Here is a 24,454-nt window from a genome sequence, read left to right on the forward strand (position 1 = left end):
GCACACCAATTTTGGTTTACTGATTTTCAGTTCTACACTTTTCTTGTTTACCAAACAGGATCTTAACATGTTCCTTGAGTTATATTGATAGGTCTTTTTGCTCAGACTAATTTATTTTTTCTGTCGCCTTATGGCACCTTTTCCGTTCAACATTTGTTATAGGTTACTGTGACATCTTTTAAACTTACGCTTACTTTTTACATTTGACCTTACAATTAGGGTAAATTTGTAGGCCCAATTATTATAGTTGTGTGTGTGTGTGTCTCCATTAAAATAATAATAGGTGCTTAACTTTTGCTAATTAATTAATATGCACACTCCAGATTGAAGGGTGGACTATTGCAGGAAAACAATGTATCTCACCTGTGTTTGGACTTGTTTCATCTCATATTTTAGTATTATCTATGGATCTTAATATTTTTAATGTCTCCCTCAGAGGAGGAATAATGAAAAAATGAAACTTGCTATATTATAAAAGTAAACATAATTTTAAATATTTTTTATCTAAACAAAAAGACCCTATTATTTTAGAATGTAGACAAAATAGAACTTACATTTTCACTGAACTAACTGTGGCTTAATATGTAATGGCAAACTTAAGCATACATTACATCCAAGGTCAAATAATAAATAACAAATCCCGCACTTCCTGTAATAATAGTAATTAAACATATAAAATCCTGTTCTAATTTAAATGAACACCTGAGACTAAATTCAGTATTGGTGATGAGTTGTGATTACTATCTGAATGACAGCTAGTCTCTTCTAAGCAGATCCTATGTTTTGTTTCCCATTTTTCTTCTTCTTCCCCCTTCCAACCTACTTCTTTGTCTCATCCAATTGTCTTGTCTTTTAGGCCCCAGTTTCACAATGAAACAACTCTCACTGGGTAAAGTTAAACATGTGTATAAGTCTTTGCAGGATCAGGGGCCTTAGACTGTCTCTCTTTGGGGCAGGGACTCAATGTTAACCCCAAATGTTCAAAATCATGAGTCAGGCTCCAAAAATCATCAGATTTTCTTAACAATCATAAGAACATTTTAAAATGGTAAGTATGGGGTCGTCTTATTTACATTTTGGGTTTTTAACCATTAAGGTCCCTTGGGTTACATTTTCAAGCTTTTCTAGGACTAGAAAAGGATTAGAAACTTACTTTTTCTTTTAAATGACAGCTAAGATTCTTACCTAATCAGTGATCTCCAGGAGTGGAGCTTTAAGCAAAACACCAAATATCACAAGACTCATGACAAAATCTTAAGACTTGGCAGCATGGGGACAGTCATTTACTGTATATGCCTGGTACAACGGAGGCCTGACCTGGCTGAGGCATCTAGGTACTATAACATTAGATATGTTAAGTCATAATAGTGAAAGCAGATACAACTTCTGAAGCCAATGAATGTTGTGCCTGTTTATACTTGGCTGGATTTAACCCTTGAAGTCAATGAAAGTTTCCATAGACAAATCAGTGTCGTCTTCTAAAAACAAAGGACAGAAATCATCATAACAAATAATCCTTCTCCCAAGACTTTACCAACCAGAATGTTGGACTTAGAACTACTTTTATTTTTTGCTGTTAATATATTTTATGTTGCCTCAGTGTGATTTTAATTTGCTGGCTTTTACATATTTTGCAAACATCAGAAAAGTAAGAAGTAAAAATCATTTTGGATAAAATTTTCAAAATCAGCAAAATGACTTAGCAACCTAAGTCCCATTTCCCTTTGACTTACAATGAGATTTAGGCTCCTAAGTACCTAACAATTTCTTTAGAAAATGGGACTTAGACTTCTAAGTCACTTAGCTGCTTCTGAAAATCTTATCCTTTGTGCATGTCTATGGAAGGTCTGAAGAGTTTTCCAGTAATTGCTCCTTTCTCATTATATAGTATACCTTAATAGTATTTAAAGCATATGTCATTATCTGCCTATATCATTACATGTATGTTCAGTAATGTACAGTATTGCATAGTTTGACAATTTTGTTTTTAAAATGCTAAAAGATTTACATTATTATTTAAGAGTCTTCTTTCCCATTGGTGTTTTCTTCAGGTCTCGTGATGTAGCTGAAGTAAATGTTTCCATGAATTTCATACCCAACAAAATCAATATCCAAAAGAAAAATTGTAATATGGATAAAAAAGAAACAGTATGCATAAATGCCACAATTTGTTTTGAAGTCAGACTAAAGTCTAAAGAAGATATAATATATGAAACCAGTAAGTAGACAGCACCAAGTCATCAAATCTTTGCATGAAAACCTGCTCTATTTGCATTTGGGTTTGATGGGTTTGTTTTGGGTTGTTTATTGTTTTGGTTTGTTTTTTGGTTTTGGTAGGTTGGTTTGGGTTCCCTCCTCCCCCCCAAAAAAAACAGCATGCAACTATGAAATGATTATTTTTTAAGTTTGGTATTCAAAATTTATAACAAAATTAAAATGGTTAAAATGTTGTTACAGTTTTAAAAAAACAAAAAACAAAAACAAACTGGGAGAGAAGAGTAGGGAGATGTCTATTGCTTATAATCCTATCCACATAGGTTGTATTATTTCAATTATCTTTGCAGGTATACAGTATTGGGCTACACTTGATTCACAAAGACAGATACCTCGAAGCTTGTTCATGGAAAGTCAAGAAAGGAAGATACAAAAAAATATCACTGTCAAAGGGTCAGAATGTATTAAACATAACTTCTACGTGTTGGCAAGTAAATCATATAAAGTGGCTATATTTTCTCATTGTTACGCTACAGTTATCTCTAAGTGCATTTTTAGTGCATTAATGCTAAGATAGATTAAAAAGGCTCCTTACAGTCACAATCATTGTCAATAGCCAGTATACACATTATTAATCCATTTTCATAGTACACTTCTACCCAGATATAATGCTGTCATCGAGAGCCAAAAAGCCTTACCACGTGAAACCATGTTATATCGAACTTGCTTTGATCCGCCGGAGTGCGCAGCCCTGCCCCCAACCCTCCGGAGCACTGCTTTACCGCGTTATATCCAAATTCATGTTATATCGGGTCGCGTTATATTGGGGTAGAGGTGTATTAATATTTCTTTGACTATATATTAAATTTTCCTAGCTCAATTTTTATTTCTTTGCTATTTATATTTAAAAGCTGAATAACACAATTGGGCTGAATTCATCAGCCACTTAAAGGATGGTGGATGACTTAGATGTGGGCAAAAGAGTCATCTGGAAGATGTGAGATGAATGTGTAATTTGCACATGTAACTCTAAATCTCCATAATTAGGGTTGGGACAGAGCATGTGTGAGATGACCAGAGCTAGACCTCTTGACTATAAAAAAAGAAATGTAAAGCAGTTAGTATGAAAGGTCCATTATGATCATTGGTTTTATAGAATCATTAGGGATTTACACTATTTGATACCTATTCTTAAAACATCTAGCGCTCACTGCTCAAAAGGATTTAGGCATTGTGACACTGAGTCCAGTGACTGGCCCAACTGACTCTTTACTCGGGAAAGAATGAGAGCACAAGCATGAAAATGTCTCTGTAGCCTGATGCTTGGAGTGCTCACCCAGGGTGTGGGAGACACAGCATCCAGTCCCCTTGCTTCAGTGATACTTTCATTATTTATCCACAGTGCAACATATTCAACAGAAGAGACAGCGAAGCTCCCTATACCAGAATATCCCAAAGCCTAATGGTTAGAGCACTCTTTTGAGAGGTGGCAGCTCCTCCTCCTCTCCACCCCTCAAGCTGCTTTGTGTAAGCTCACCTATGGGAGCCCAATCCATTAGGCAGCCTGTGAGCACGTCTACTGCATCAGGCCTTTTGGGCAAGTTAGGGGGCCAAACACCTTTCTTCTCCTGGTCTGTGAATCATGCAAGGTCTTAGGTGGGAGATAGGCATCTGGACGCTCACAGGGAGGCAGCAGTGCACATGCTCAGAAACACAGGTGTCTTGGGAGCTTTTACAGCAAAAACTCAGGTGGTGGGTGAGTTTAAATGCGTACAAGGTCATTGGGAGTTTTGTGTTATCACAGTGATCCCAGAACTGGGACCTAATCACCTAACATAGGGACTTAGGTGCCTAACTCCTTTTGCGCACCCAGATCCTAGCAACTCCACAGTTGCTTGCTGAAAAAATTACCCCTATTGGTATCTGATGCATAACACATAGATTTGCTTGAATGTGCAATATGTGTAAGAATAATGGGCGCAAATTCATCCCTGGCACAAAAGTCCACTCCATTCATGTCAGTGGGCCTCATATCTGCCTATTCCAGGGCTGCCTTTGGTTCATTGAGAAGAATAAAAGTAACTATAAATGTTGATGCTTTTAAGATGATCTTGAATGATCATGCATTGGTAAAGGGATGGACTAGATGACCTATTAGATTCCCATGGGACATGTATTTTGAAGGTTTTTGTTTGGAAACATGCTGGTTTGTCCTCATTAGCTAACTACACCAAGTTGTTCCTTTTTCAGATATTTTTCCTACACTGTGGTTCAGGTGAGAATATGACTGAAAAATATTGCACCTGGGGGGTTCTCCATATTTATTCTCTTTTAGCAGCTTCCATACCAATAATGGTTTTAAGGGAAAATTTCATAACAGTTTCATTTCTTTTATTTCTAGGACAAGCCTGATTTTCAGGACTCTGTAAAGTTTTTGTTGGAGTTCAATTTTTCCGACCCAGAGAATGGTCCCGTTCTCGACAGCGACCAGCCGAATGCAGTGTATGAATATGTAAGACATTAAGGTTCATTGCTAATATCTAGAGTATTTAAGATGAGATTCACCCCTCTCCAGACAGCTCCTGCAAGGCCCAGAGCTGGACGGCTTAGTCCTTAAATTGGCTAGGGCTGGTCAGTGAGGGTGGAGGGGCTAGGCTGGGAGATGCATTCTCCATGAAACCTCCATTGGTGGGGACTTTGAATTCAGTGGGATTTGAATCAGGTTGTGAAGCTCTAACTGAATTTTAAAGGTGAGTGACCTGCCCACATAGGACACTCAATGAAAGGAGGCAGCTATATCTAATCCACAAACTAAAGCAGGGGAATGTGTCAGGACTCATTTGTACTATTCACAATTTTGCCACTGACTCACTCTGTGATCTTGGGTAAATCACTTAACCTTTCTGTTCACCCATTTATAGGTATCCCTCTTCTGCAGCTGGGTAATAACACCCAACTATTTCACAGGGCGGAGGGAGGCTTCATTAACTAATACCAACAAAGGTCTCTATGACAGTCATACAAAAGGTGTTTTATAATGTAAAATATGATAATGACTTGAAATGCTGATACTTAGATTTTGATTATACTTATAACCAAATGTGAATATAACTATCAATATTATTGTTGCAGATTCCTTTCACAAAAGACTGTGGAATCAAAAATAAATGTATTACAGATCTGGTTCTGAGTATAACAGCTGGAGACAGGTAACTATACTGAAACTTAATATAGCTGCTATACTAATACAATAAAGATTCTGTGCTCTAATAGAATACCGGTGATTAGTGTTTTGTCAATCAAAGACAAAACAGTATGAACATGGAAAAAGTTCCATTTTTTAATTTTTTTTATCAGTTTGGAAAGTAAAGATAATTAACACAACTCTTTTATTTTATTTTACAGTTCCTCTCCATTCATCATAAAGTCAAGCAATGATAAGTTCAACGTGTTACTGTCTGTCAGGAATAAAAAAGACAGTGCCTATAATACCAGAGTCTTAGTACAGTACTCTCCAAACATTATTTTTGCTGGAATTGAGGTATAGATTTTTTCAATTTATCACAATCTGGGTTGGTGGAGAGATTTGAGGGAGTTGCTGTATTAATCTGCTAAACTAGGGACATCGGTTTGAGAATTATCATGGGACTAAAATTTCTTAGGCCAGTGCAAACCAAGCACCATTATGGTCTTTAAGGAAAGGGTGAGAAATGGTACTGTTCAATTGAAGATGGTGTCAGAGAAGTGAAGATACATAAGGCCTAAATCTGCCTTCACTTACACCAGAGAGATGGGTGGGTGAGGTAATATCTTTTATTGGACCAACTTCTGTTGGTGAAAGGGGCAAGCTTTCAAGCTTCACAGAGCTTCTCCTCATGTTCCTCAACTTTAGCCTCGACACCCTGGTTATCTTCTCCAGACCTGAGGAAGAGCTCTGTGAAGTTTGGAAGCTCATCCTTTCCATAAACCAAAGTGGGTCCAATAAAAGATATTACCTCACCCACCTTGTCTCTCTTATATCCTGGGATCAACACAGCAACAGCAGCAAAGCAAATTCACTTAAATCAGGAAGACAGTGTAACTCTTTTGACTTAAAGGGACCATATTAATTGATATCAGTGAGAGGAGAAATCATTTCCATGAATGCAGTCTTGGAGGAGGCTCTGCATCAAGTCATCATAGTCAAAGAGCAAGAAGGGGCACCTACATCAGCAACAGTTGGGAAGAGGGAGTTTATGGAATGCACAGGAAGGAGAGAATAACAATATGTGCTTTGCTGACATTCTGATGTCAGGAGTATGAGAAAGCACCTTATGAGTTAAAACAAATAATAATAAACATGATGACCTCAGGGCTATAGAAAGTTAATGATAAACAATTCTGAAGTTACCAAGATGACCTGTTTGATTAGATGCCAAGAATTTAAAATGTTTTTCATCTCTTTATCATGGGCTTGCTTTTTAAAAATGTGCATGTAATTATATGCCTAAGTGGTGTACAGTTTCCACCATTATGTGTACAAATGAAGTATTTGTGCATGCAAATGGCCAGTTGGATCCAGTGCTTGATTGCACAATTCCTGGTGTGTACTAAGTAAATGCTAGATTTATGTGGAGTCATGGTAATTGTGTCTGCAAGTAGGTGTCATTGTGCATGCATTTTTGTGCATTCTGAGTACGAAACAAGAACATTACAGAAGAAGTGTAAACAAGCCAAGACAGCTGGGAAAGAAGAAGAAGTAAAAGCATTGCACAAAGCAGTGAGGAAATCACAAATGTTGAACAAGAAAAGTCTTGGAATGAAGAGGCTCAACAACTGGCAGAAGCAGCAACAAAGCAAGATATGAAAATGATATACAAAAAGGTTAAGTTGTATAAAAACACAATCAAGCCAACAATGCAAGTTGTAAGAAAGGCTTCAGTGAACTAACAACAAATGCCAAAGAGGTGATGAAAGTCTGGACGGATATGCTAGCTGAACAGGGCAGCTAGCAAGGCAGAATGAATATCACAACTACCATCAGAAGAAGAAATAGAAAGAGCAGTGAAGCAGCTTAAACACAGGCAACCTGCAGAAATGAGCAGAATAACAGCTGATCTGCTAAAACCAGTGGGACAAGTGCTATCAGAGCATTAGGAAGAACTAGGTGACTTGTTAAAGGCAATAGTTGTGCCAATCTTGAAGAAAGGAGAACTTGCCAGTCTAAATAATTATAAAGGTCTAAGCTAATTATCAGTACTGGGGAAAAATAATGTGGAAAATAATAGTTAGCAGATTAAGACAAGTTTTAGAGGAAGTAGGTAAGGAAGGAGGAAATGTGGCTTCAGACTAGGGTGAAGTTGCATTCGTCAGATATTTACAATCCGACAGTTGATAGGAAAAAAAAAGTGGAAATGTGAATTGAAGATGTCTGCTGTTTTCATCAACTTCACAAAGGCATTTAATTTGGTCTGGAGTGAAGCACTGTGGAAAGCAGTAAAATCTATATGAAGTTCCAACTAGGATAACTGCAGTGAAAAAGGTTATGTATGAAGTCTCCTGTACTTCTGGTGGAAGATTAAGCATCTGATTCAAGTTAGAGAGGTGTAAGACAAGAGGGCATGGAATAATTATCACTTTTTATCATGTTCCTAAATTAGATGTTAAGAATGGTAGATGAGATGGAGGGTGTGACGTTGTGTGATCTAGAATTAAGTTCTTTAGCTTATGCAGATGACATTGTACAACTGCCAGACTCCTTTGATTTAAATATGATACTCTTCACTACCATGGAAAATTGGTGTAGTCAACTTGGACTTACAATAAATGCCAAGAAGATGAAGCGGACTATAGATGAAGTGTTGAAATGCAGCAGTAGTGAAGCCACAGAACAAGTGAAATCTTGTGTGTACCTAGGAAGCTTGATCATTGTCGATGATTCCATCAAGGCTGATGTTAAAACATGTACTTTGGCTACCAAAGTGAAAATTTATCAAGCCAGTTTATTAATAGTAGAACTCTGGAAGAAGCTGCATTAAATGAAATGAATATCAGAAGGCTTTAGGCAGGAGAGATCAGAGTTCTTTGAAAGATGGCAGGTATAAAGTGGGATGATGATAAAAGAAATGAAGTTAGGAGGAGAGTAGAATGTGAAATTGGAGATTGCTATGAGATTGGCTGCAATAAAAAATATTCTGATGGTGGGGACATTGGACAAGATAAATGGTAGATAGAAAGCCAAAGAAAATAATGCAAAACATAACCAGGGTCAGCGAGACCTGGAGGATGACCAGAGACTTGGTGATGGAACATCATATGCAGGGACATGACCAAGCTGGGCTTCGCGGAGGTACAAATCATGGTCAGGAATGAATCATAGGACTGTAAGGGACCTCGAGAGGTCATCTAGTCCAGTCCCATGCACTCATGGCAGGGCTAAGTATTGTCTAAACCATTCCTGACAGGTGTTTGTCTAACCTGCTCTCAAAAATCTCCACAAACTCCCTAGGCAATTTAGTCCAATGCTTAACCACCTTGACAGTTATGAAGTTTTCTCCTAAAGTCCAACCTAAACCTCCCTTGCTGCAATTTAAGTCCATTGCTTCTTGTCCTATCTACAGAGGTTAAGAAGAACAATTTTTATTCCTCTTCCTTGTAACAACCTTTTACTGTTATCATGTTATCATGTCCCCTCTCAGTCTTCTCTTTTCCAGACTAAACAAACCCAGTGTTTTTCAATCTTCCCTCATAGGTCATGTTTTCTATATCTTTAATCATTTTTGTCACTCTTCTCTGGATTCTCTCAAATTTTTCCATATTATTCCTGATATGTGGTGCCCAGAACTGGACACAAAATTCCTCTTGAAGCCTAATCAGCACAGAGTAGAGTAGAAGAATTACTTCGTGTGTCTTGCTTACAACACTCCTGCTAATACATCCCAAAATGAAGTGGTTGGTTTTGTTTTTTTGGTTGGTTGGTTGGGGTTTTTTTGCAACAGCATTACACCATTGACTCATGTTTAGCTTGTGGTCCACTATGACCCCCAGACCCCTTTCCCCAGTGCTCCTTCCTAGGCAGTCATTTCCCATTTTGTATGTATGCAACTGATTGTTCCTTTCTAAGTTGAGTACTTTGCATTTGTCCTTATTGAATTTCATCTTATTTACTTCAGACCATTTCTCCAGTTTGTCCAGATCATTTTGAATTTTAATCCTATCCTCCAAAGCTCTTGCAACCCCTCCCAGCTTGGTATCATTCACAAACTTTATAAGTGTAATCTCTATGCCATTATCCAAATCATTGATAAAGATATTGAACAGAACTGAACCCAAAACTGATCCCTGTGGGACCTCACTCATTATATCCTTCCAGCATTACTGTGAACCACTGATGACCACTCTCTGGGAATAGTTTTCCAACCAGTTTTGCACCCACTTTATAGTAGCTCCATCTAGGTTGCATTTCCCTAGTTAGTTTATGAGAAGGTCATGTGAGACAGTATCAAAAGCTTTACTAAACTCAAGATACACCTCGTCTACTGCTTCCTCCCTAGCCACAAGGTTTGTTACCCTGTCAAGGTTTGTTACCCTGTCAAAGAAAGCTATCACGTTGGTTTGACATGATTTGTTTTTGACAAATCCATGCTGACTATCACTTGTCACCTTATTATCTTCTAGATGTTTTCAAATTGATTGCTTAACTATTTGCTCCATTATCTTTCCGGGTACAGAAGTTTAGCTGACTGATCTGTAATTCCCCGGGTTGTCCTTATTTCCCTTTTTATAGATAGGAAAAGGGTAAATATAGTGCCAGTCTTCTGGAATCTCTCCAGTCTTCCATGAGTTTTCAAAGATAATCACTAATGGCTCAGATATCTTCTCAGTCATCTCCTTGAGTATTCTAGGATGCATTTCATCAGGCCCTGGTGACTTGAAGATATCTAATTTGTCTATGCAATTTTTAACTTGTTCTTTCTCTATTTTAGCCTCTTCTGATCCTACCTCATTTTCACTAGTAGTATCTATGTTACATCCAATCACCACCAACCTTCTTGGTGAAAACCTTAACAAAGAAGTCATTAAGCACCTCTGCCATTTCCACATTTTCTGTTATTATTTTTCCCCTTCATTGGGTAACGGGCCTACCCAGTTCTTTTTCTTTCTCTTGCTTCTACTGTATTTGTAGAATGTTTTCTTGTTACCCTGTATGTCACTAGCTAGTTTGATCTTGTTTGTGCCTTGACCTTTCTAATTTTGTCCCTACATACTTGTGTTAGTTGTTTACATTCATCCTTTGTAATTTGACCTAGCTTCCACTTTTTGTAAGAGTCTTGATTTTTAGATAATTGAAGATCTCCTGGTTAAGCTTGAGTGGTCTCTTTCCATACTTCCTGTCTTTCTTATGCAGTGGGATAGTTTGCTCTTGTGCCCTTAATAATGTCTCTTTGAAAAACTGCCAACTGTCTTCAGTTGTTTTTCCCCTTAGACTAGCTTCCCATAGATCTTATCTACCAAATCCCTGAGTTTGCTAAAGTCTGCCTTCTTGAAATCCATTGTCTTTATTTTGCTGTTCTCCCTCTTACCATTCCTTAGAATCTTGAACTCACCATTTCATGATCACTTTCACTCAAGCTGAAAATCAAATCTATTTGTCAAAATCAAATCTAGAACAGCCTGTCCCCTAGTAGCTTTCTTCACCTTCTGAAATAAAAAATTGTCTCTAATACATTCCAAGAACTTGTTGGATACTCTGTGCCCTGCTGTGTTATTTTCCCAACAGATGCCTGAGTAGTTGAAGTCCCCCATCACTGTATGGTGACACTGTACTGCTCTCCATATTTGTAAAGATGCTCTGGGATGAGAAAAGAATTCTTTTGCATGTGGACAGATTTTAAACGCGAGCCCTATGCATTTTGTGAAGTTCTCTGTACATTTTCACTGATAAACAATAATAGTAACTCTGCTATAACTTTATATAACAATACTATGATAAAAATATTTGACATGTTATGAAACAAAAATGTAGAAAGTCATATCCATTAATAATTTGAATTTTAAATTATGATGATGATGGAAAGTGACAATTATTACAAAGAATATGTGATGTACTTCTGGACTGTTTAATTTTTAATTAAAACTTTTTAAAAAATGTTGCAGATAAAAGTGAAATCACTCTTGTAATGCTGTGACTCTTTCTGTCTAGGGTATACAGAAAGATAGTTGTGAATCCAATCACAATATTACCTGTAAAGTGGGATACCCTTTCCTAAAGTCTGGAGAAGAGGTAGGAAACTGTTAATGGAATATTTTTGGAGCGAGCAGCAGCCCTGTATGGTATCTGCCCATCCTGATCAGTTATGTATTTATGCACCAATTAAGGTTTCTAGATGTAAATAAATCTAAAATCTAAATCTCAAACAACTCATGTCAATGAAAAAAGATCTCTCTCTCCCCGCCCTCAGCTTCAATGTGCTTCCCTAAAATAATACTCAAAAGGTCCCCTTTCTAATAAAGGTCTTGATCTTGTCTCTCTATGGAAATAGTCATGTGGGATCCAGGAAATGCCATGATGTGTGTGCCCCCACCCCCACCCCTGCATACTTACCTCAATTCTTCACAGAAGAAACCTAGCCTAGGTTCCTCTATAATGAATGGGGAGAGATAGGTATCTTAGAATGTGATTCACAAAAGCCATGTGAGAGAGATGTGTCCTAAACCCTGCCCTTCTCACGGAGATAGTTGTCTCATTCCAGGATGCAGCGACATACCTGGCTTTGCTAGTCAACCAGAAACAGAAACCCCTCTCTTGCAATCAGGCAGCGTAGCCACTTAAGTTGTTTTCTGTGAGAATGAGTTAGGTGTGGGCGTCACTCCACACAAAACAGGAGGTTAAGGTGACACCCACCTTATAACGTTTAGCTCAGTGGTTATGGCACTCAATTAAAGAGCAGGGCACTGTGCTTTGGGTATCCCACCTTCCAGGTGTATGCCTTAGCTAGCAAGCTACAGAGTCATTCTCTCTCTGTTTCTGGCCCTGTGCTTCTTTAAGAATTTATCCACAATGAAAAAACTCCAATGGGAGAGACTGAAGGAGCTCCACATTGAAATATCCCCATCAGGCAGGAGGGGGAGTTAAACCTGGGTCCCCCACATCCCCAGTGAGTCTGCTAACCACTGAGCTAAAAGTTATAACATTGTCACCACCACCACCGTCTTCTCTATTTTAAATGGGATCCAACCTGATAATCAGCCTTTGAGCACACCTACTGAATCAGACCTCACATGCGAGATAGGCAAACGTCAAACTTTCCCCAGTTCACAGATTGCTCTGGGGCTTACTCAAGAGATAGGTGTCTGGATTCTTCTAGTGAGGCAGTAGTGCACATGCCCAGAGAGAGCTTTTACTCTGGAAATGTAGGCACTAAGGCCACGTCCAGACTAGGAATTAAAATCGATTTTAGATACGCAACTTCAGCTACGGGAATAACGTAGCTGAAGTCGAATTTCTAAAATTGAGGTACTCACCAGTCTGGACGGCACGGCATCGATGTCCGCGGCTCTCCGCGTCGATTCCGGAACTCCGTTCGGATTGATGGAGTTCCGGAATCGATGTAAGCGCGCTCGGGGATCGATACACCGCGTCCAGACTAGACGCGATATATCGATCCCCGAGCAATCGATTTTAACCCGCCGATGCCGCGGGTTAGTCTGGACGAGGGCTAATTTTACATACCTAAAGGTTCATCAGGAGTTTTGTGGATCACAGTGGAGCCTGAACTAGAGATTTAGGTACCTAAATCTGAAATTTAATCCCCTAGTACCTTGTGAATCCCACTCCTTGTACTGCTGCACTGGCTCCAGGTCCCTACTAACTTTGTCCTGGCTCCTTGGAAGTGAAGCATCAATTCTAGAGATGGTGTTCAAGGCAGTTCTCCAGCACAGAGCAGCTTATAACCTCTATATTAATGATGTAGCCCATTGCTCTGTTTGTGGTGTGGAAAACTATATTCATATATTCCATGAGTGACCTGGCTGAGTTTATAAAATATAAATTAGCTAGATGAAAGAAAATTTTCTATAACCGCAGCATTTTGCACAAGAAATGTGCCTAGAGACCTGGAAGAAAAATGTTTAAACAATTGTAACCAATTTATTTTTATTTTACCAATAAATTTCTGGTAGCCCAGATGTATTCTTTGATGTTTAAATCAAATATCCAAATGCAGCATTTTAAATTGGGACTTCAATGTTTGTAAAGTAGCTTAAAATAAGGACAATAAATTGCATTTAAGTTGCTCTAGGATAAAATATCTTATTTGTTTGGGGTACGTCAAATCTTGTGCAGATATAATACATTACTTTAGAGTCTCTCTCACACACCAACATACACACTTTTCCAATTCCAGTCTCTGACTGGTAGCAACTAGATAAGCTGTTCTTACCATGTAGACAACTCAGGACAAAACCCACTACTTAGTGTTCGCATTCACAGCTTGAGAGTCTTCTCATTTTACTTTCCAACTGAAATTGCCAGTTTGTCTGTGGCTAGAGTCCTTCAATTCCCACTCAGTCTGAAAACCTAGATGTTTCGTACCCTCCTTTGGATTCTGATATTAATTCATCTAATTGGCTGGTAAACAGTCCCAGCAAATTCCTGTTCTAGGCCTCTTCCTGACTTCCTTATATGCTCAAATTGCCCAGACATTGTCCTCTGGATCATTTATACCAAAGTTGTGCACACAATTAAACCAATGAGAAATAAAGAGCTTGAATTCAAACTCCTTAAGATTAACAAACTGTAAGTTTGTTATATCACATAATTACCTAATGCTACATTTCCATTAAACCAAAGCAAAACTGCTACAGTGTAATTTGTCTAGTGATGCTGCAAGATGCATTTAGAACAGAGCTTCCAAAACCTTCCATGTGACCATGTTAGGCTATATTGGCCTTAATTATACTCATCAGTAAATTGTTGTAAAATTCAGGATTATTTATTTGTTTAGATTTATTCAATAGATTTAAAAAATGCTTTTTCATCACTCTTGGCACCTTTGCCATATATTAAAAGTGCCATCACATTAGTATGAACAAATGAAAATCCAGCAGCCTCTTCTAAATGAGGAAGGGGAACAGCCCACTCCAGCTTTACTACCAAGCTTTGTGTACAGATCCATCCGCAAAGGCCTGATAGCTGCTGTATCAGGCTCTCAGGATCAACAGATGTAGGATTCTTAAATCAAGGAAATTAAATTTACAAAATGGAATTTAAATATGGAATTTTATTTTAACGACCTTTTTTACACACATTATATATTCAATTTTATTCTGGGTCACCAGTTTTGAAAAATTGGCCCTGCAGTGTAATAATCTGATTGCTATTGGATTTCCTTTTCATTTTGGACAAAAACCTGAAGTCCTACTCATTCAGTTACAGAGACTAAAAACTGAGTATGGACTCCAAGATTTTTGACTTAGGAATTTAGCCAGTTTTCATCTGAATACCTTTTAATGTTTAGCTGAGTTTTACTCTCCTTTTCTTAGCATCTTTTTAAAATGTGTTTTCTCCCCCAGATTTCTTTCAGAATAGTATTCCAATTCAATGCTTCTTATCTTCTGGAAAATGCTACTGTTCAGGTGTATGTAACAAGGTTAGTTACCAAAATTACTGCTTTTATATCTCAAGCTTTCCTTTTAGTCACTGTATAGCTTGCACTCCAGCTGGTATGACAGAGATTTCATTTATTTATTTATTTTTGTTCAAAAGAGAATATTGAATGTCTAGAATGGCCCGCTTTAGAGATGTACAGAACTATTGGTTGGTTTGAGGCTATCAGATGAGGTGGATTAAATAAATGGACATTCATTCATAGAGGCCAGTGAGACACAAGTGACTTAGATTTGCTAGCCTCAACCACAGAAGACATCTGTTCTGATCACAAAATTACCGTATATTGTAATACAATTTGCAGTCTCTGCCCAGGAGAGAGGCCTAGGCCTCAAATAGCAATGGTGTTGCAGCAAGTCAAGATTGAGGTGCCTTGCTATAGCTGCATGGGTAAATTGTTCTGCACCTGCCTGTAATATATGCTGTCATAGGAAATTACAGGGATTGTGTGATAAAGATGGTCCCTACTTGATATAATGTAGCTATTTTCAATCTACAGCAGTTTGTATTCTCATTTCTACAAGGGTGTAATTTTGACTTTGGCCTAATGCAGTATGTACTTTTTACTTACTGGAAAGAGCCATTTCAATTTATTTTTAAAAGACCATAATTAACTTGAAGTGGCCAGTGGGGTTTTTTATATCCACAGCTGCAGGTATTTCAGTCTCAGAGTCCTCCCCACCAACTATACGTATTGTATACTGAGGAATATCATAATCTGACCAGAGTGGTGTGTGTTGTTCTGTTCTAGTGATAGTGAAGAACCACTTGAGACCCTGACTGACAATGGAGGAGACATTACAATCCCAGTAAAATATGAAATAGGATTAAAATTTTTCAGGTATTAATGTTTTTCTGCACATAATTTTCTAGTATGGGATACAGCAAACCATTTAAAGAGACTATGTTAGCTTGTACTTGGTAATGTACACAAAAGACAAACATTGGCCTCGTGAATAAAAGGCAAAGGGTTTATTGAAATGGACCAGTCACTGTCCGTAGCAGACTGCAGCCACTTTTTATTTATTTTCATGTGATTTATAAGATGACTAGTGCAATAACAGGTTTTGCTGTTCATTCAGAGGTGTGTCAGGTGTATTAGAAAGCACAGTTTTCCCCTCCCAGTGAAAACTAGCATTTTGTATTTTATTTTTAAGATTTCATAAATTAGCCTTAATTTCCAGATTCTCAAAAGCCTTTTATCAGTTCACATATATATTTTTAACTCAAAGGTATATTCTTTGCTCTCAGGAGCAGTTGAAATTCAGTTGAGTTCTATCCTTAGAAATATGTGTACAGAGTATGTCTACATATATCAATATGGAATGTGCTGTGTGTATATTTGTATATGTAAATGATTAGGCTAAATTCATTCCAACTGGGATTGTTAAGGCAGTTAAGTGCCTAATTCCCTTTTGTGTTTCTGAGCATTTCCCGCTCTTTGTGTTACTTCATTGACTTAAATCATCTCTAATAAATGGATGTCAAATCTATCTTTGAATATAAGTTCTACCCATATGGAATAGAGCTAAATTTGGCCCATCTGTTTTTATCCTCCTTGCTCTTTTCTTATTTTTTTAACTAGGTTTGTGCCCATTTTGCATGGCACTAGGGTTGGCATGAAGTACTACTCAACTTGAGCAAGGCAGTGTAGAATCAGGCCTTGAATCCATCTTTCTTTTATGAATGAATTGTTCTGATATAGTTTTAACTAAACAAGGGATTTGTAATGTACATAATATTTAAAAAGACAAGCACTTCATAGAAAACCAATAACTTCTGCATTAATGGAAATAGTAGCACACTTCTGTAACAAAAGTAGCCCTGGAGGATTAACTTAAAGTAACAAAAAGATCTTTATAATTAACTTTGAGTGCATGATTACAAAGGTTTTGTTATTTTTTTTAACCCACAGTAATTTCAAAGATCCCAAAGAATGCCATATTATAATTGCAGCAAATGATACAGTTTCTGCTTATATTAATACAACTCAGAGCACTGGGGATGAAGTTAACATAAACTATACGGTAAGTAACAGGAGCTACAGTGGCATTTTAAAGGGACTAGTTCTATGTTTTTGAACTTGGTTGAATGCATTTATGTTCTTTGCTAACCTATTACCTAAGTATGCAACATATTAACATATGCAACATATTAAATCTCCTACAGCAGCATTTTGTGCTTTTTGCTTTCAAAATATTATATATCAGCAGTATTCAAATGTGATCTGTGGGCCATGGAGCCATTCCAGATGGTCAATGGGAAAACATGTGCCATTGAAACTAGAAGCTGCCCTTAATTCATTACAGTTTGCATTTATTGTTGAGAATTGATATTTCCAGAAACCAGCCAGCTTTGAAGAAAGGAAGTACAATGCTCTAAGGACTTTGCATTTCTAATTAAATGAAGATGGCAAAGTAGAATAGTTGGGCTGGAAAAGACATTTAGTGGGTTATAAATCCCTCACATTGTAGCAGGACTGATTTTAATTATCCTTAAAACATCCCTGTTTCCCAGTTTTAAATCTAGCATTGAATATTAGTCCTATCCATTTGAAAAGTCTGAATCAGCAGCTTTCTGTCTGTAATAGATGGGCCTTGGGAAAGGATTAACACTTTCTATACAGTAATTACAAAGGTGAAATTGTTATCCCTCTGTTATATTATATCCCACCTATGTCATTGTTACCCACTCATACTATTTAAACATTAACATTTAGATACAGTATTCTCCAATCTTTGTCTTAATGTTAAAATTAAGAGAATGTTTTAAGTGGGATTGTCTGATTTCTAAACCCTACCTGACTGAATAAAGGCAGGAGCTGAAGGGCTGCAGAGCGAGTAGTCAGAGATCTGCTAGAGTGTCCCTGCTACTAGCTTGGGACCCTGCTTGTAAGTGTTAGTTCTCCTCCCCACCCACTCCTGCAGAGTGCCAATTCAGAAGGAGCAGAAATTTGTGTGCGTGTGTGTGAGAGAGAGAGAGAGATTGAGAAAGAGAGAAGCCATGGGGATATCAGAAACAAGTCAGACTGAGCTGAGATAGGGAAGGAGTGGAGCTGCAAGAAGGTTATTGCTTTAGAGCTGCACTAAGAGTCTTTGGGGAAGAATGTTCCTTTGAGCCAGCCAGTACTGCTGCCAGAAGCCATTTCCTTTTCCCAACAATGGCTCCTTCGCTGCTTCCCAAGTTAGAGCATTGTTTTGGACTTGAACACGGAGTTCAAAAGAGAAAGAAAAGCCACTAGGAACTCATGTAATACAAGTCCTAAAGGAAAGCAGATGAGCCATACAAAGGAATGACAAGAAATGTAGAACATTTCAAAATAGAAACTCGGACTGAATCCTTTCTTTCTTTCTTTCTCTTGCTTTCTTTCTGCATCTGCCTATTTATTCATCAGACACACAGTAAACTGTATTTACTAATTCAGGAGAAGAATTAATACCTGTCTGCTGCTGGAATAAAAGTAATGGAGCTCACATCATGCTCCCTTTCACCATTGGCTGACTATATAATTATGAAGGGTTAAGGTTAGAGGTGAAAGCAACAAGAGTGATGCATGGTGGGTGTGTGCCATAGACTACGGGATCAGAAGGATGAGGTAGATGAGGCTTTCTTCGGACAACTAACTGAAGTTTCCAGATCACTGGCCCTGGTTCTAATGGGGGACTTCAATCACCCTGACATCTGCTGGGAGAGCAATACAGCAATGCACAGACAATCCAGGAAGTTTTTGGAGAGTGTTGGGAACAACTCCCTGGTACAAGTGCTGGAGGAACCAACTAGGGGCCATGCTCCTCTTGACCTGCTGCTTACAAACAGGGAAGAATTGCTAGGGGAAGTAAAAGTGGGTGGCAACCTAGGCAGTAGTGACCATGAGATGGCTGAGTTCAGGATCCTGACAAAAGGAAGAAAGGAAAGTAGCAAAATATGGACCCTGGATTTCAGAAAAGCAGACTGACTCCCTTAGGGAACTGATGGGCAGGATCCCCTGGGAGGCTAATATGAAGGGGAAAGGAGTCCAGGAGATCTGGCTGTATTTTAAAGAAGCCTTATCGAGGGCACAGGAACAAACCATCCCAAATGTGCAGAAAGAATAGCAAATATGGCAAGCGACCAGCTTGGCTTAACAAAGAAATCTTCAGTGAACTTAAACTTGACCCTGCCAGCAGGTAGGGGATCTTGGGGGACAACTACTGCACTGGTGGGGTGCAAAATAAACTTTATTAAGAAAATGCAAAAACAGGGAAAATTCAATAGTGAGGGGTATGGGGTTTGTTAAGGTAGACAATTGGGGAGGAGTTTCTTTTAGTAAATAGTATAGGGGGTTTCAATAGTGGGGTACAATACAGTTGGTAACCAATTAACACTGAAGTATAAATGTAACAGGTAGCTAACAATTTCTATGTAAAGGGTGTGTCACAGCAGCATATAACCAACTAACAGTTATGGGTAAAATGTGTTAAATAACCAACAACTCTAGGTAAAAATGTGTCACAGTGGTGTAAATGTAAAATGTGAGGTGTGTCAGAGAGAAAAAGGGTAACCAGTGGGGTTTTATGCTAGACTTCAGTAATACAATTGAGGTTTGGCAGCAGTAGGAGCGGGGTGAACACGTGGGGGAAGGGATTAAAAGAGAGAGGGAGAGAGAAAGGCAGTGGTACAGGAATGAGGTTGGGGGATGGGGGAAGAGGAGCATGTGGTGGAGCAGAGACCAAAGGCAGAGGCGCTGCGGAGGGAGATTTAAACTCAGGGAGACACAGAGAGCAGACAGGCTGCAAGTTTAAACAGCAGAGAGACTGCAATGAGTGACTGGGGAGCTCGGGGGGAGACACGGGCAAGCTTGGGGGAGCGGGGTTAGGGCAGCGGGAAGACAAACTTAACCACAATTATACAGAACACAGCAAAATCTTATTTATGATCTAACTTAACCAAGACTACACAAATTAGCAAGTAACAGAACACAATGCAACAATTGTTTTTTAAACCTAACTTACAGAGCACAATACAAACAATTCTTTAACCTAACCTAACTAAACCACAGCTATGCAAAATGAAATTACAACTTATCTAGACTAAGAACCTGATTCTAATAGGTGCACCTTACACTATGCCGATTCTTTGATTGGGAGGGGGAGCAGTTCCAGAGGGCAGAGTGGTGTGTGCCCAGGGTACAGCCCCCGGTGGGGAAGGGCAGGTGGCTGCAGCAGTGGGGTGGCTGCAAGCCGGCAGCCCAGGATACAGTCCAGGAAGGCACAGCTTAGCAGCGGCACAGGCTTATTTTTAGCAGCAAAGGTGCTGCGGAGCAAGAAACAGATTACAGATACAGACCAAGGAGTTAGCTTGGGTCTGTCTGCTGGGGAAACAAGGCCAGCAGCTAGGACAGGGGGAGTCTGCAAGAGGGAGTTCTTACCAATCCCCAGGACAGCAGCAAGCACAGAGGCAGGAACAGCAGTAGCATTGGAGGATGGAGAGAGGACTCGATTCGCTTACAATAATCAGGAGATCTCCAGGCACAAATTCGTTGTTCGTGGGAGTTTAAAAACGGGGGTATGCTCAAAACCAAACGAGAGCGGGGAAAGGGCCCCCCAAAGACCGCTAGCTGATCAGACCAGGTGGCAAAGCAAGGACCTCCTCGGCGGTCTGATCAGAAAATGTCTGGCTTTAAAGGCAAACTTAGGCAGTTTCCCACTAGTACTTTTGATTGGCTCCTCTTGATACAGGGGAGGAGGGAAGGCAGGGAAAGGCTGCAGATAAGCATAGGCATGCCTGGGCATGTTCTGAACCACAGGTATGACTCAGGTGCTTAATTAGTTGGCCACTTCAGGTCTTGCATTTCTGGGCAATGCCCCCCACACCGAGCCCGGGTCTGAACAAAGGAGCCAAACAAAGAAGCAAGAAGCCCCCTCCCTAGGCAGAGCAATGGCTCCAGTTAGTCTGTACAAGCCATTCCTATGAACTCAGAAAGGAAGCTTACAAGAAGTGGAAATTTGGACAGATGACTAAGGAGGAGTATAAAAATATTGCTAGATCGTGCAGGGGTGAAATCAGGAAGACCAAGGCACAACTGGAGTTGCAGCTAGCAAGAGATGTGAAGGGTAACAAGAAGGGTTTCTACAAGTACGTTAGCAACAAGAAGATGGTCAGGGAAAGTTTGGGACCCTTAATAAATGAGGGAGGCATCATAGTGACAGATGATGTGGAAAAAGCTGAAGAACTCAATGCTTTTTTTGCCTCAGTCTTCACAGACAAGGTCAGCTCCCAGACTGTGTTGCCCAGTGCAGCAGTATGGGGAGAAGGTGAGCAGACCTCAGTGGTGAAAGAACAGACTAAGGATTATTTAGAAAAGCTGGACCTGTAAAAGTCCCTGGGTTCAGATCTAATGCATCCAAGGGTGCTGAGAAAGTTGGCTGATGTGATTGCGGAGCCATTGATCATTATCTTTGAAAATTCGTGGCGATCAAGGGAGGTCCCAGACAATTGGAAAAAGGCTAATATAGTGCCCATGTTAAAAAAAGGGAAGAAAGAGAACCTGGGGAACTTCAGACTGGTCAGCCTCACTTCAGTCCCCAGCAAAATCATGGAGCAAGTCCTCAAGGAATTCATTTTGAAGCACGTGGAGGAGAGGAAGGTGATCAGGAACAGTCAACATGGATTCACCAAGGACAAGTCATGCCTCACCAACCTGATTGCCTTCTGTGACGAGATAACTGGCTCTGTGGATATGGGGAAAGCAGTGGATGTGAGATATCTTGACTTTAGCAAAACTTTTGATACAGTCTCCCACAGTAGTCTTGCCAGCAAGTTAAAGAAGTATGGATTGGATGAATGGACTATAAGGTGGATAGAAAGCTGGCTAGATTGTCGGGCTCAATGAGTAGTGATCAATGGCTCAGTGTCTAGTTGGCAGTTGGTATCAAGCGGAGTGCCCCAGGGGTCGGCCCTGGGCCCAGTTTTGATCAACATCTTTATTAATGATCTGGATGATGGGATGAATTGCCAGGGGTGGCTCTAGGTATTTTGCTGCCTCAAGCACGGCAGGCAGGCTGCCTTCGGTGGCTTGCCTGTGGAGGGTCCACTGGTCCTGCGGCTTTGGCAGACTTCCCGCAGGCATGCCTACGGGAGGTCCTCCGAAGCCACGGGACCAGCGGACCCTCCACAGGCATGCCTGCGAGAGGTCCGCCGAAGCTGCAGGACCAGCGGACCCTCCGCAGGCAAGCTGCCGAAGGCAACCTGCCTGCTGCCCTGGCAGTGCCGGCAGAGCGCCCCCCGCTGCTTGTGGCCCCAAGCACGCGCTTGGCATGCTGAGGCCTGGAGCCACCCCTGTGAATTGCACCGTCAGCAAGTTCGCAGATGACACTAAGCTGGGGGGAGAAGTAGATAAACTGTAGAGTAGGGATAGAGTCCAGCGTGACCTAGACAAATTGGAGGATAGGACCAAAATAAATCTGATGAGGTTCAACAAGGACAAGTGCAGAGTCCTGCACTTAGGAAGGAAGAATCCCATGCACAGCTACAGGCTGAGGACCAACTGGCTAAGCAGCAGTTCTGCAGAAAAGGCCTGGGGATTACAGTGGATGAGAAGCTGGATATGAGTCATCAGCGTGCCCTTATTATCAAGAAGGCCAATGGCATATTGGGCTGTATTAGTAGGAGCACTGCCAGCAGATCGAGGGAAGTGTTTATTCCTCCCTATTCGCTATTGGTGAAGCCACACCTGGAGTATTGTGTCCAGTTTTGGTCTCCCCACTACAGAAAGGATGTGGACAAATTGGAGAGAATCCAGCGGAGGGCAATGAAAATGATTAGGGATCTGAGGCACATGACTTAAGAGGAAAGGCTGAGAGAACTGGGGTTATTTAGTCTGCAGAAGAGAAGAGTGAAGGGGGTTTTGATAGCAGCCTTCAACTACCTGAAGGGGGATTCCAAACAGAATGTAGCTAAGCTGTTCTCAGTGGTGGCAGATGACAGAACAAGGATCAATGGTCTCAAGTTGCAGTGGGGGAGGTTTAGGGTGGATATTAGGAAACACTTTTTCACTAGGAGGGTGGTGAAGCACTGGAATGGGTTACCTAGGGAGGTGGTGGAATCTCCATCCTTAGAGGTTTCTAAGACCCGGCTTGACAAAGCCCTGGCTGGGATGATTTAGTTGGTGTTGGTCCTGCTTTGAGCAGGGGATTGGACTACATGACCTCCTGAGGTCTCTTCCAACTCTAATATTCTATGATTCTGGGTCGGGGGAGGGAACAACCCACAGTCAAACACCAATAAGATAAGGAAGGTGCTAACTAGAAAGCAGGAAATACAGAGTTGTTCTCGTTTCTTGTAGATTGAAAAAGGTGAACACTTTCCAGTGCCACAACTCACTCTGCAGATTTCATTCCCCATCTTGACGTCATCCAAAAACCCCATTCTCTACCTAACTGGATTGTCATCTTCAGATGTAAGTTATGACTATAAACATGAATTCACCTTCATTTTATTTTAAAATTTAAATGTTTTTCTTCCTTTTTTGTGCTTGGTGTCAGAAAATGAAAGACTCAATTTGATTACATATGGGTGTTTAAATTTAGCTTTGCTTGCAATCTAAATGATAACCTGGATTTGGAATAAGAGGTAAACCTTCTTAAAGAATTTCTAGAAATGTAGCCATTCACAGAATAATGCCTGCCTAGCTTTTTTTAATGGTGTTTCAACAATAATTTGAAGATATCAAGATTAATTTCATTTATTGTTAAGAGTGTGGCGTAGTGGTTAGGGCACTGAAAGGCTTCAGCAGCATCCTGCTTTTTACTGAAGCATGTAGCTACATGCACAATACCTACCACCGCCAATGGTGTGCAGTTTAGATGTAGCCTAAATTACCTCATTAAAAGACTGTGTCATATTTGTAATGAGAAAGGTAATATAAATAATATGCTGTCACCTTCATTTTGCTCTTCTACACTCTGGTTATTAACAAATGTATAGAAATGGGTATACTATAAAATGATCTTGTTATTACAGTTGCCAAATCTTAGGAATACTGACCTATTTCTGGAGCTTTTGAATATTATTGTTTTAGACCTTTGGGCAGTAAGAGAGATGGTATTTTTTCTAACAGAATGCCGTCTGCCAAACCAGTCACCCTATAAATCCATTCAACTCTGGGATGCAGTTTGAGCTGGCAAAAAAAAAAGAACCTACAAAAGATACAGTTATGGTAAGCCTGTCTAAAATCTGTGCATTCATTGCAGTATTTACCTGGAATGTTTTGAGTAGAATATTTCTAATAAATACGGTTAAGACATTGCTCCATATAATTTCATCTAGTATATTTTAATAGCTAAAGATGTTACCTTTAAAGGTAACATGCTATAATTTTTATTAGCTCTTGCTGCAAAAGCTGCACATGAAGCTGAACTACACATCCTTGGACCAGATCTTCGACTTGTGTAAATCATTATAGCTCCGTTGATTTCAGTGGAACTATGCCTATTTACATCAGTGTAAATCTTTTATCCTCATCCTTCTAGTCTAATGAAATAAATATTAAGTAATATTTTAAAGGCCTGAACTTCCACTTCCTGGCCACTTTGTTTAGTCATTTCCAACTATGCA

General features: G+C 39.7%; 1 protein-coding gene across 1 annotated transcript in view; it reads left to right on the plus strand.

Moving 5' to 3' along the window:
* The window catches only part of ITGA1 (integrin subunit alpha 1), a 131,673-nt gene that overhangs the window by 89,048 nt on the left and 18,171 nt on the right, over window positions 1-24,454 (plus strand). The window contains exons 16-26 of the mRNA XM_050946869.1: window positions 2,052-2,218; window positions 2,565-2,701; window positions 4,616-4,726; window positions 5,347-5,423; window positions 5,620-5,755; window positions 11,396-11,476; window positions 14,767-14,843; window positions 15,612-15,701; window positions 16,776-16,887; window positions 23,184-23,297; window positions 23,958-24,056. Coding sequence (XP_050802826.1) covers window positions 2,052-2,218; window positions 2,565-2,701; window positions 4,616-4,726; window positions 5,347-5,423; window positions 5,620-5,755; window positions 11,396-11,476; window positions 14,767-14,843; window positions 15,612-15,701; window positions 16,776-16,887; window positions 23,184-23,297; window positions 23,958-24,056 — 1,201 coding nt within the window. The remainder of the gene's footprint in view (window positions 1-2,051; window positions 2,219-2,564; window positions 2,702-4,615; window positions 4,727-5,346; window positions 5,424-5,619; window positions 5,756-11,395; window positions 11,477-14,766; window positions 14,844-15,611; window positions 15,702-16,775; window positions 16,888-23,183; window positions 23,298-23,957; window positions 24,057-24,454) is intronic.

The sequence above is a fragment of the Gopherus flavomarginatus genome, chromosome 3 (genome assembly GCF_025201925.1).
Source record: "Gopherus flavomarginatus isolate rGopFla2 chromosome 3, rGopFla2.mat.asm, whole genome shotgun sequence".
NCBI lineage: Eukaryota > Metazoa > Chordata > Testudines > Testudinidae > Gopherus > Gopherus flavomarginatus.